This window comes from Cetorhinus maximus, chromosome 2, assembly GCF_964194155.1.
Source record: "Cetorhinus maximus chromosome 2, sCetMax3.hap1.1, whole genome shotgun sequence".
Lineage (NCBI taxonomy): Eukaryota > Metazoa > Chordata > Chondrichthyes > Lamniformes > Cetorhinidae > Cetorhinus > Cetorhinus maximus.
The window spans coordinates 30,526,104-30,540,169 of record NC_135880.1 but is presented as its reverse complement, the minus strand read 5'-3'; the positions used below and the strand labels follow the sequence as shown (position 1 = coordinate 30,540,169).

General features: G+C 41.4%; 1 protein-coding gene across 1 annotated transcript in view; it reads left to right on the top strand.

Moving 5' to 3' along the window:
• The window catches only part of casp3b (caspase 3, apoptosis-related cysteine peptidase b), a 35,252-nt gene that overhangs the window by 11,493 nt on the left and 9,693 nt on the right, over positions 1-14,066 (top strand). The window contains exons 3-6 of the mRNA XM_078562191.1: positions 1,704-1,837; positions 2,946-3,074; positions 4,798-4,973; positions 13,242-13,365. Of these exons, the coding sequence (XP_078418317.1) occupies positions 1,704-1,837; positions 2,946-3,074; positions 4,798-4,973; positions 13,242-13,365 (563 nt within the window). The remainder of the gene's footprint in view (positions 1-1,703; positions 1,838-2,945; positions 3,075-4,797; positions 4,974-13,241; positions 13,366-14,066) is intronic.

Genomic DNA, 14,066 nt, shown 5'->3' with positions numbered 1-14,066 from the left:
GAATGAGATGCACGGTCTCCTCCGCGATTAAGTTGACCTGCCTGTCACCTAGCCTACACTGGAAGGCTTCATTAAATCCCAGCTGATGTCTTCAGCCAGCATTTTATCAACTGCCCCACTTCCCCACACCCCACTTAGTTTCAGCAAGTCCATGTATACATTGGAGAAGACCAAAGTAGCATGCAGCATGGATATGTTCTCCAATGCATGCAACAATTTCAGCCTTACAACTGGCACGTAAACTGAAGTAATGTACCAGCCTGTTCCAGGAAAGCTATCTGAGCTCAAGGTTTCAGTCCATAACCAGAACAGGTTAAGCAGTGAATGAGTTCACTTATCTGGGCAGCGCATTCTCTCCAGATATCTATATTGATGATGAGACACATGTAAGAATTGTCAAAGCAAGTGTAGTCTATGGCAGACTTCGAATATCAGTCTGGGAATGAAGAGTAGGTCTGCCTACCCACTGAAGTCGATGGAGCAATAGTCCTGCTTACTCTGCTCTATGCATGCGAGACTTCGACTGTGTACCAGTGTCACTTCAAGAAGCTCAGCCACTTTCACTTGAGAACCTTCAGAAGTTTCTGAAGATCAGATGGCAGGACCAAATACCAGATACAGAGGTGCTCACCAAGCTGGCATGCCAAGCATCCACACCATATTGAGACAGCCACAACTTGAGTTGGGCTGGCAAAATGCTAGACACTTGCTTAGCAAATTTCCTATGAAGAGCATGAGTCTGGGGTGCACTCTCATGGTGGTCAAAGAAAGCTCCAAAAGGACACTCCTGAAGGCTTCACTGAAGTTTTGATATCGACTTTGAGTCCTTGAAGAAGCTTGCCCAGGATCACTGCACCTGGCACAACCAAATAAAAGTGGTGCAGCCTCCTTTGAAAGCAAGCACATATCAGAGGCGGAGAAAACTCGGGAGGAAATCCCAAGCCAGCAGCCTATCTAAAATTCAATCTTCAGCAGTATCCTTTCCTATTTGTAGCAGAACCTTCTGGGTGCAGATCAGCCTTAGCAGTCACCTTTGTACAACTACTTTGGAGTGCTACTAATTAGCCCAGATGATGAACATGGTCATCTTCGCCTCGAAGGGCAAACAAGAAGTTTCTGCCGCATCAGGCAACATTGGGAGTAAAAACAGAAAATGCTGGAAATTACTCAGCAGGTCAGGCAGTATCTGAGAGAAAACGAGACTTAACATTTGAAGTCTGTGACCTTTCATCAGAACATTGGGAACATTGCCTTCTACAGTGCTGGATACAGAAAAGCAATGGGGAGGCAAGAAGTTATGCGCTGGGAAAAGAGCAGAGGAAGGAGAATTTGAGAGGAAAAGTAGATCAAGAAGCTGGAAATTAGGAAATGAAACTTTAGTTGTAAATATTGATATACAAATGAGGTTTATTTTGGGAGAAGTGAAGGTAGGGTCTACACCATTATTAAAAGCTCTCTGGGGCTAGTTTGAATGCTTCACACTACCTCTTATACCATTGAAATTTTCTTTGCCTCCACTCCTAGTTCTGGAACATCCATAAAGGGAATGTCCACTAATCGTGCTCTCTCTTACTTCAAATTGAAACTGGGCACCTTCTTACAATTTTTTTTTCTCTGTTTTGCAAGTGAGAGGTTGTATTTTGGTTAAATGCTTGACTATCAAATCTTGTCATATACTGATTTGTGTTCCTGTTCATCAGAAGAAGTCAAAAGCAGCTTGCTGGTAATACCCACACACTGGATGCAGTACCTGACCAGTACATGAAATATAACATGAATTATGAACATACTGGCATGTGTGTTATCTTCAACAATAAGAATTTCCATCCAAAAACAGGTAGATTATACCTTTCTTTTAACTGTGCTTGTGTGTACAATAAGATTTGATAGTTGGGATGTGTTCTGTATAGAATAAAATTTAATTTGTGCTTGAATCAAAACTAGTGCAGTTACTGACTTCATTCTTTCATGGGCTGTGGGCATCGCTGCCAAGGCCAGCATTTTCCCATTCCTGGTTGCCCTTGAACTGAGTGGCTTGGTAGGCTATTTCAGAGGGCAGTTACGAGTCAACCACATTGGTGTAGATCTGGAGTCACATATAGGTAAGGATGGCAGATTTCCTTCCCCAAAGTGGGTTTTTGCAACAATCGATGATCGTTCTCGTGGTCGCCATTACTGAGACTAGCTTTATATTCCAGATTTGTTAATTGCATTTAAATTCTACCAGCTGCCATGCATTGAATCCATGTCCCCTGAGCATTAGACTGGGTCTCTGGATTACTAGTTCAGTGACATTACCACAATGCCATCTCCCCTACTAGTTTATAATCAACTTGTGCTACTCTTAGTTTCTTCTGTAAACAGAACATTATGTTGTATGTGAAATGCTTATGCCTAGGCTGTGTAAATGTTGTAGTCTGATATGTTACAGTTCTTGAGATTTCACAATACAATAATTATGAGTAGTCATGCAGTTATGATATTTTATTAAAGCTTGCAAATAACCTGTCTTAATACCCACATGTGTGCAAAGTTTATGTTAATTGACACAGACCAGGAAGACCCTAGCTTCAATTGTCTCAGCTGCAATCAGTTAATTCTATGACAAGGTCATTATGATTCACCTTTGTGTAACCTGGTAAAAAGGTTGGAAAATTAGGATTCCTGTTCTAAATCCCTATCCAGCGAGCCCTGCTGCAGGTGTGCAGCAGGATCACCATTAGCTGTGTTGTTTATTGATGGTCAAGTACCTTGTGTATAGTGACCTTGATACTTACTACCAAGGCTAACACTTATAAGCCGCCCAAACAACATTATTTGAGAGGGTGTCAGATGTCTGATAGCCATTGTAGAATCAATGGCTGGAGAGAAAATTGATGAAGGGATAAAATTATAATTATTTTTCTTCCTCTTAATTTTATTAATAATCCTCCATTGTTTTGTAGGCATGAATAAACGTAATGGTACAGATGTAGATGCTGGTAATTTGGTAAAGACATTCCAAAAACTGGGTTTTCAAGTTGTGGTTCATAATGATCAAACATGCAATGAAATGGTTGAAAAGCTGAAAAATGGTAAGTGTTTGTCAAAACTAAGATAAAATTTAGCATGATTATACAGTAATACAGTTTTGTAGTTTAAAAATTTGTGACTAAATTAAACTGAATACAGTGTGATCACTGTGCCTGATGATTTTCAACTCAAGTTGTAGTCGGGGGAATCATTATTATTTTAATCATGCTGAGAGACGAGATACTGAGACTACTTGCATCTAAGCAGGGGTAGCTAAGAGATTTTCGTAGAAGTTTTCAAAATTATGAAGAATTTTGATGGAGTGAATGGGCATAGATAATGTTTGGCCAGGGAGTAAGTGAAAAAGGGTCACTGACTTAAAATAGTCACAAATCAAGAAAAATGATGAGGCCAATAGGCTGTTGTACCATGCAACATTTTGCATTTTGTTATAGAATATTTTTCATTCCCTTTCTGGTAGTCTGTGACTTAACATAATTGACCAAAGAAAGCATCCATCATTTAAAAATAATTGAATTTATATAGCATCTTTCTTGACTCAGCCTAAAGTGCTTTGCAGCCTTGAAGTTTATTTCCTCTGCCATCCAGCCACATTCCTATGCATATGAGATGGAAGGTTTAATATAGTGTGCTATTTTATTTCTCTGACATGGAAGTGGTAGAGACCCCCTTTTCATTTATGAGTTTATTGAAAATTGCACAGGAGCTTTGATAATTTTTTTAATGTAGCTTAACAGATAACCGTACTGTTGATGCAGCTTCCAGCTGCATGACCTTTGTATTATTTTTGCTTCTCCTGTTGTAGCAATATTCTTGCTGGTAACGTGTTGATCTGTTTGCTAACTGAATTATTTATCATACATGGTTATTACACTGGTAAGTCAGTGGCTAGTGAATGATGTTTGAAGTTTGTAGATTGCACCCCAACTTGACTCCTTTTATGGGAAGCAAGATGAGGCAATTTTCCATAAATTGCACATTTTCTCAAATATATGGAACAATTTGTATTGTAATGATTATTAACTATTCAGTTTGTGTTTATACAACAAGTTTTGTGGTGGTCTTCTCCTTGAAGACATTCGTTAAAACTTAAAACCTATATCCTTTGACCAAGGTTTTGGCCATTTGTCCTAAGATCTCTGTCTGAGTTAAATTTTGTTTGATAATGCTCCTACGAATGCTTTAGGATGTTTTATTATGTTAAAGAAATACAAGTTGACATTGTTGTCAAAGTACCCCCCCCCCCCCCCCCCCCCCGCCAAATATAGTCATCCTGTTCGATCAAATGAAAATTCTGTACCTTTATTGCACCCCCACTCTCTGATCAAAAGGGATGAAGTTACCCATTCCTCTGCTGAGATGTAGATTAGTCTAAGTCTTCTGACTTTATACTTGTTATTAACTTGTTATTAATTTGTTAAAATCTTCCATTGGATGTGAGCATCAATGGGAAGGCTGTCATCCATTTCACTAATTTCATCACCATCTTGAACCGCTGCAGTGCATCTGGTGTCTTTACAGCACCCATAGTGCTGTTAAGAAGGAAGGTCCAGGTTTTTGTCCCAGCAACAATAAAGGAGTGGTGATTATATTTCCCAGTCAGGATGGTGTGTAACCTTTTGATCTTGACATAATTTGATTATTCTAAATAACTTTTGTTCTGATAATCTTTGGAAATTGTTTTGATGTTTAAACCTGGATTTGAAGCTGGTGCCAGCACACTCTTATTGCGTTTATAATGCATCACTTTTTTTTTGTTAATAGCTGCCAAAAGAGACCACAGCCAAATGGCTTCTTTTGTCTGTATCTTCCTTAGCCATGGCGATGATGGCTTGCTTTATGGAACAGATGGTGCTCAAGAAATTAAAGAATTAACCAGTATATTTAAAGGAGATCGATGCAGAACTCTGGTTGGCAAGCCAAAGCTGTTTTTTATACAGGTAGGAATGAAAGTGTGTAACCTGGTTGTGCACTTAGCCACCAAAGCTAGATTATGGTTGTCCATATGCATTTATGCATCTTTTAGTATTTAGGAATTTCTGTGGCAGGTGGTAGGAGAGGCACAGTTAGGACCCCAGAGGAGGTGCACTTCCTTTTTCCTCCCTTTGAGGAAGTGCTACATCAAGCTGCAGATTAACTATGATTCTTAATTTGCTAAATGGAGGAATATGAATGATGATACAAGTTGTCGGTGGCATAATGTTGGGTTCTACACCAATATGTAACTTCACTTTGACTCGTTTGTGAACTAAGGTTTTAGAATGCACAGAATTGTTGAACTGAATTTAAATCATTTGCATAATTTTCTGTTAAAATTCTTGTAAAAATGAATACATACTTATAAATGCCTCCCTTTTTATGTTGCATGTTTGGCCTAGTTTCTTCAATCTTATTTTGTAATCATCGTTATACTAATGGGTTATTCAGTATCCTCACCAAGCACTGGACTAGAGCCAGGTATGGATCACATTCTGGAGAAGACATATATTGCCTTACTTTGCTGTGGCTGATTCACTTACATTTTCCAAAAAAAAATTAACTAATTCCTTTGCATTAATATTTTGCCACTTCTGTATTCCAACATTGAGACATCTTGAAGGATTCAAATACTGCATTAAGTGCAGCTGTGGATTACAGTAATAGATGAGTGTAATAATAAATTCATGAGCGGCTTGGTACCTTTGTCAAATTTTCCAAGGCCTGCACCTGCCCAGATTTGCTCACCTGCCCAAGAAACGATGTATTGCAAAGACGACCATAAGGAATAGAATACAACCTGGTGTGCCTGGCAGAGGGTACCACTGATTTGCCAAGGTTACTGACCAAGGATCAATACTTGTGTATACACAACCATCATAGACCTAAATTATCTTTCCTTAGATCCACTGGCTTGGGATTTACTTCATAGCAGGTTTTCCAGGGAGCAGTTACCTGTTGTGTACCATAGAGCTCGTTCCATTGTGCTTTCAGCCTAGATTTCGGTTCTAGGTGTATAGTTCAGGGGATCTTGATCCACCGACTTGCTTGATTGTATCTCTGGGCGTGGTGAATGATTGATCCCTTCAGGACTATGATGGCTCTACCTCTCAATCTGCAGAAGCTGGCAGGAATGAGAGCCATTCTGGCTGCCATAAACGTTATGTTGAATTATTGGCTGGTGCCAGACTTCACTTTCCAGCTAACTGGCATTGGTCATCAATGATGCTGAGATCTGGGAGTGCCCTATTTATTTTTTGATTGAAGTTCCACAGTAAATTCCTTGTTCGATTGTTGGTTAGAAGTTGAGATAGACAGCCAACCTGCAGTTGGCTCTTGAACAAGTTTCTCCTAGTCGAAGGGTGACCGTGTTGTAGAGGAGGTGATAATTGAATAACATGACTGAATAATTTGAAGAGGTGACTAAAGTAGCGGACAAGAGAATGTCTGTGGATGTTATTTATACAAACTTCCAGAAGGCATTTAATAAAATCCCTCATGAGAGACTGTTGGCTAAAGTTGAAGTTAATGGAATTGAAGGCGAATTGTTGTCCAGCTAAGGAAATTAGCTGAGTGGTTGGAGACAAAGTAGGGATAATGGGCAGGCACTCTAATCGGCAAGATATGACTCGCGGTGGCCTGCAAGATTTTTATTTGGGCCTCAACTATTTAACATATTTATTAATGGTTTAGATGATGGGATAGAACACTACAAATGCAGATTTTCCAATAACATAAAGATGGCTGGCATTGTAAGTGGAAGCATGCAATTACAAAGAGATGTTGATGGGTTAAGTGGATGTGCAAACATTTGGCAAATAGATATCAGTGTAGCATATGTGAGGTCATCCACTTTAGACTTTCAAAGGATAGAATAGGATACTTTATAAATGGTGAAAGCTAGAAACAGTGACGGTCTAAAGAGACTTGGGAGCCTACAAAGGTAAGATCATATGTCAGAAACAGGTACAGATATTCCAAAAGACACATAGAACATTGGCCTTTATATCTAGAGGACTAGAATACAGGGAGTAGAAGTCACACTGCAGCTACACAAAGCCCTGGCTGGCCCTAATCACAGCTGGATTACTGTGAGCAGTTCTGGGCACCTCATCTTAGGAAGGATATAATAGCTTACGAGGGAGTGCAACATAGATTTACCAGAATAATGCCTGGAGTCCCAAGGGTTAAATTATAAAGTGGGATTGCATGAAGAAGGGTTGTAGAAGGTTAAGGAATGATTTTATCAAAGTTTTCAAGATATTAAGGGGAATAGATAGGGAAAGTATTTTGGCCAATTGAGAAGTCCAGTTTAAAATTTTATAGCCAGATCTTTCAGGAGTGAAACCAGGCAGCACTTCCACACAGGCTGGTAGAAGTTTGGAACTCTTGTCCATAGATGGCAATTGATGTTATATCAATTGCAAATTTTACATCTGAGTTGGTAGATTTTTGATATCTGAAGGTATTAAGGGATATGGGGCAAAGCTGGACATTGAAAACTCCTATTGCAACGCTTGATGCTTGACTTAACAAGTATCACTGGCAAATGTGGACACTTTTAAAGGATTTTCATAGCAACATAGGAAATAAGAGCAGGAATAGGCCATTTGACCCGTTGAGCCTGCTTCGCCATTCAAACTGATCGTGGCTGATAATCTACCTCTTATGCCATTTTTCCCATTATCCCTGTATCGTATGATCATTATTATCCAGAAATCCTTTCATTTTTGTCTTGAGCATGCTCAATGACTGAGCTTCCACAGCCCTCTGGGGCAGAGAACCCTAAAAATTCACCACCCTCAAATTCCTCCTCATCTCAGTCTCAAATGGCCTGTCCCTTACTCTGAGACTGCGTCCCCTGGTTCTAGACTCACCAGCCAGGGCAAACATCCTATTCACTCCTACCCTGTCACACCCTGTAAGAATTTTGAAAGTTTCAATGAGATCACCTCTCATTCTTTGAAACTCTAGAGAATACAGGCCCAGTTTCCTCAATCTCTCCTCATTAGACAATCCCGTCATCCCAGGGATTAGTCTCGTGCAAAAACAAAAATAAAAATACCTGGAAAAACTCAGCAGGCCTGACAGCATCTGCGGAGAGGAATACAGTTAGCGTTTTGAGTCCGTGTGACTCTTCAACAGAACTAAGGAAAAATAAAGAGAGGTGAAATATAAGCTGGTTTAAGTGGGGGTGGGACAGGTAGAGCTGGATAGAGGGCCAGTGATAGGTGGAGATTGCCAAAAGATGTGATAGACAAAAGGACAAAGAGATGTTGACGGTGGTGATATTAGCTAAGAAATGTGCTAATAGGTGACATTAAGGGTAGAAAGCAGGACGAGCAAGGTACAGATAGCCCTAGTGGGGGTGGGGTGGGGAGAAGGGATCGAAATAGGCTAAAAGGTAGAGATAAAACAATGGATGGAAATACATTTAAAAATAATGGAAATAGGTGGGAAAAGAAAAATATATATAAATTATTGGGAAAAAAGGGGGATCGGAAAGTGGGTGGGGATGGAGGAGCGAGTTCATGATCTAAAGTTGTTGAACTCAATATTCAGTCCGGAAGGCTGTAAAGTGCCTAGTCAGAAGATGAGGTGCTGTTCCTCCAGTTTGCGTTGAGCTTCGCTGGAACATTGCAGCAGGCCAAGGACAGACATATGGGCGTGAGAGCAGGGTGGTGTGTTGAAATGGCAAGCGACAGGGATGTCTGGGTCATGCTTGCGGACAGACTGAAGGTGTTCCGCAAAGCGGTCACCCAGTCTGCGTTTGGTCTCTTCAATGTAGAGGAGACCGCATTGGGAGCAACGAATGCAGTAGACTAAATTGAGGGAAGTGCAAGTTCACTTGAAAGGAGTGTTTGGGCCCTTGGACGGTGAGGAGGGAAATAAAGGGGCAGGTGTTGCACCTTCTGTGGTTGCATGGGAAGGTTCCGTGGGAGGGGGTTGAGGTGTAAGGGGTGATGGAGCAGTGGACCAGGGAGTCCCGGAGGGAACGATCCCTGCGGAATGCCACCAGGGGGGTGAAGGGAAGATGTGTTTGGTGGTGGCATCATGCTGGAGTTGGCGGAAATGGCGGAGGATGATCTTTGAATGCAGAGGCTGGTGGGGTGATAAGTGAGGACAAGGGGAACCCTATCAGGGTTCTGGAAGGGAGAGGAAGGTGTGAGGGCAGATGCGCAGGAGATGGGCCGGATACGGTTGAGGGCCCTGTCAATGACCGTGGGTGGAAAACCTCAGTTAAGGAAGAAGGAAGACATGTCAGAGGAACTGTTTTTGAAAGTGGCATCATCAGAACAGATGCGACGGAGGTGAAGGAACTGAGAAAATGGGATGGAGTCCTTGCAGGAAGCGGGGTGTGAGGAGCTGTAGTTGAGGTAGCTGTGGGAGTCGGTAGGCTTGGTGGACAGTCTATCACCAGAAATTGAGACAGAGAGGTCAAGGAAGGGAAGGGAAGTGTCAGAGATGAACCATGTGAAAATGATGGAGGGGTGGAAATTGGAAGCAAGATTAATAAATTTTTCCAGGTCCCGACGAGAGCATGAAGCAGCACCGAAGCAATCATGGATGTACCGGAGAAAGAGTTGTGGCAGGGGGCTGGAGTAGGACTGGAACAAGGAATGTTCCACATACCCCATAAAGAGACAGGCATAACTCGGGCCCATGCGGGTAGCCATAGCCGCACCTTTTATTTGGAGGAAGTGAGAGGAGTTTAAGGAGAAATTGTTCAGTGAGAGAACAAGTTCAGCCAGACAGAGGAGAGTAGTGGTGGATGGGGATCGTTCAGGCCTCTGTTCGAGGAAGAAGTGGAGAGCCCTCAGACCATCCCGGTGGGGGATGGAGGTGTAGAGGGATTGGACGTCCATGGTGAAGAGGAGGCGGTTGGGGCCAGTGAACTGGAAATTGTTGATATGATGTAGGGTGTCAGAGGAATCGCGGATGTAGATGGGAAGGGACTGGACAAGAGAGAGAATGGAGTCAAGATAGCAAGAAATGAGTTCCGTGGGGCAGGAACAGGCTGACACGATCGGTCTGCCAGGACAGTCCTGTATGTGGATTTTGGGCAGGAGGTAGAAGCAGGCCGCTGAGGTTGGGAGACTGAGGTTGGAAGCTGTGGAAGGAAGATCTCCAGAGGAGATGAGGTCAGTAACAGTCCTGGAAACAATAGCTTGGTGTTCAGTGGTGGGGTCTCGTGCACCTCCTTTGCACTCCTTCTATGGCAAGTATATCCTTCCTTGGATAAGGAGATCAAAACTGTACACAGTACTCCAGGTGCGGTCTCATCAAGGCCGTATACAATTGCAGCAAGCCCTCTTTATTTACTCCTGTACTCTAATCCACTTGCAATAAAGGCCAACACACCATTTGCCTTCCCAATTGCTTGGTGCACCTGCATGTTAGCTTCCAGTGCACTCATGAACAAGAACACCTAGGTCTCTTTGGACATGAACACATCCCAACCTTTCTCCACTTGAGAAATACTCTTCCTTTCTGTTTTTTGTACCAAAGTGGATAACTTCTCACTTATTCACATCTGCCAAAATCTTCCACATTCACTTAGCCTGTCCAAATCCTCCTGAAGCCTCCATGCATCCCCCTCACAACTCACATTCATATCTAGTTTTGTGTCATAAGCAAATGTGGAAATGTTACATTTGGTCCCCACATCCAAATCATTTATATAGATTGTGAACAGCTGTGGCCCAAGCACTGATCCTTTCAGTACTCCACTAGCAGCAACCTGCCAACTTGAGCATTGACCCATTTATTCCTACTCCCTTTTCTGTCTGTTAACCAATTCTCAATCCATGCTAGTATATTACGCCCAATATGGGCAGGATTTTTACCACAGCGGGTGAGCTTGGGAGTGGTCATGAAACTGACCGCCGTCCGGGATCGGGCCCTGACTGCAATTTCACGCTGGTTGGCCAATTAATGGCCAGCTAGCGTGAATCGTGCACTGCAACACGGATCGCTGCTGGGGCGGGTGTGGGAGGAGGGCAAGAATGGAAGTTTGTGCGTGTGTGCGGTTGCATGCACTGAAGGTTCCCTGAGGGCACAGAGCTGCCTCAGGGAGCTGAAGAATTTTAAAAACACAAGTAAAAAATTTAAAAATATTAAAAACATGCCCCCTCATATGACTCTGTCACATGAGCAGGGACATGTTATAAATGAGATTTAAATATTTTTATTTTATTTTTAATTCCTGTTGGAAACCTAAAATCCAAAAAAGGCCGCCTGGCTGATTCACCTGCCTGCGAGCTGTAAGGTTGGACGGGCAGTGAAAAAGTGCATTTAATTATTACTTTAATGGCCTTAATAGGCCTGTTAATTGTTGGCGGGCGCACTGATGATTCCCGCACACGCCCACCTGCTCAGCGAAAAACTTTGGTCCATGTGTTCTAATTTTGCTTACTAACTTCATGTGGCGGATCTTATTGAAAGCCTTCTGAAAATCCAAATACACCGCATCCACGGATTCTCCTTTATCTATCCTACAAGTAATATCCTCAAAGAGACTCCAACAAGTTTGTCAAACATGATTTCCCTTTCGTAAATCTATGTTGACTCTGCCTAATCATATTATTATTTTCCAAGTGTCCAGTTATCACAACCAATAGATTCTAACATTTTCCCTAATACTGATGTCAAACAGACAGGTCCGTAGTTCAGTTTTCTCTCTCCCTCCCATCTCAAATAGTGGGGTTATATTTCCTACTTTTCAGTCTGCAGGAACCTTTCCAGATTCTATAAAATTTTGAAAGATAACCACCAATGCATCCACTATATCTATAGCCACCTCCTTCAATACTCTGGGAAGTAGCTCCTCAGGTCCAGAGGATTTATCAATCTTCAATCCAATTAATTTTTCAGGTATTACCCCTTTATCAATAATTTCTTTCAGTTCCTCATTTTCACTTATCCCTTTGTTCCCTAGTATCTCTAGGAGATTTTCTGTATCTTACTCTATGAAAACAGACACACAGTATTTGTTTAGCTTCTCCGCCATTTCCCTATTCTCCATTATAAATTCTTCTGTCACTTCCTGTAACAGACCCACATTTGTCCTTACTAATCTTTTTCTTTTCACGTACTTAAAAGAAGCTTTTACGGTCTGCCTTTATGTTACTCACGAGCTTGCATTCATATTCTCTTTTTCCCTGTTGACGTATTCATTACCCTTTTAAAATGGTCAGTGATAGCACTTATGGTCCATTTTCATTTTTCGCTTCTTTGTTAATCCAGTTCAGTTCAGTTATGGATACAAATCTGTATTTTTGTATGAATGATATGATGATACTAAGATTTGGAAATCTTAATGTAACTGATGCAGAATGACATTTGACAGCTTTAGCAAACCTCCTTGATGGAATAAATTTCTGATCAGAAAATAGTCACTTTTAATTACAGTAGGATGAGAGAAAAAACTTGGATCAATATAGTGCTGTGTCATTCTTGGGATATTCTAGTGCATTTTTCAGCCAGTTGTTTATCTTTTTGAGATGTGGTTACAGTTATGTAGTCAAATTCACTGCTTAATTTATGCACAGCAAGATTTCTAAAGGGCAAACAAAAGGTCATGTGATTTCATTTAGTCATGTGTCTTTAGACAAACGTTGCCCCAAACACTGATGAAAGTTCCTGATGCTTCTTCTGAGCAGGCAGATGACACCTTTGTTTATCATGTCATTAAAAACTTGCTGCTTGGCCAATTATGAAGCTGCAACCCAGAGCCTCCTGACTGAGAGGTGAGAGTACTACTAGCTGAGACAAGCTAACACAATTGGAAATACAGTGAAATGAAAAGTGCACTAGAACATCATGAGAAAATGACACAGTACTAGAACTACAAATTCTGCTCTTGATCACTCTTGACACTTGTTGGAAAGTGGATATTGAGTGAGCAGAATGAGGCATAGCAACATGTCTTCTCTGTTAAATAATCTGTCTAGACTCTCATGTAGGGAATAACCAGTTTATATCTGTGAACCTCTCTCAGCAGATGTCAATACCTCCAGCATAAGCAAAAGTGGGACAAAAATTGGCATACACAAAAATACCCTTTGCTGCAAGTGAACTCTGGAAATGTGATTTTCTGTTATCAAATGCAAAATCAAATTATGTTTGACTAACTAATGTAATTTGTTTCTCGATTTGATTTTAAGTTTTATTTTAATTTCATGCTTAAGTTCTATAATTTTCTTGATTTCTGCTCTTTCTCTGCTCTTTAGGCCTGTCGAGGAAATGAATTTGATGTAGGTGTTGAGACAGACAGCATTGCAGAAGAAAAGAGTACTCCGCTGAAAAAAATACCTATAGAGGCTGATTTCCTTTATGCGTATTCTACAGCACCTGGTAAGTGAAAAAGCATAATGTTCTGGTATTGAAACTATTGTTTATGCTTTAGTTGCAAGATGGTCAACAGAGTACGGAATGACCGAGCGCAATCTACTCTCATTGGAGACTATTCCTATGGAAGCTTTACACTTGTTGGAGGAAGATTTGATAGTGACAAAACAGTAGGCCTGAAGATTCTGCAGGTGTGGTCACGTGTACAAGCAGTCCAGTACTCTGATCACTTTGTATTGGATATTTGAGGCCACAGCTGGGCAGAAGAGACCCATAAGGTTGTACAAATTACTAGCCAATAATGGATGGTAGGCCAATTGTTATGCTCCGGTAAGAAAACAGGCAGTAAAGAAGCAACACTTGATATTGGCTTTGTGGCCCTCCTTATTGACAAGCAGGAAATCAGTGACCAAAGTAGAGAACTACTCTGGTAGAATTGGCTTGTTATGATAATTGTTACGATGAGAACAGGCTTCCTGGCTGGCTGAAGAGATGTTGACATAAGATGATCTGGGCTAAATCATCTTTAGCTGCAGCTAAGCAGAAAAGTGGCATGTTTTGTTGGTGTTGGGTTTCAATTACTGTGCATCCGGATCACCTATCATCGGCAAATCATAGAAACTTGTGCCTGTGCTGGCTCTTTGAACGAGTGGTCATGCTTGGTCCCACACCTCTGCTTTTTGTTTGTTACCCTGTAAGCCTCTTAT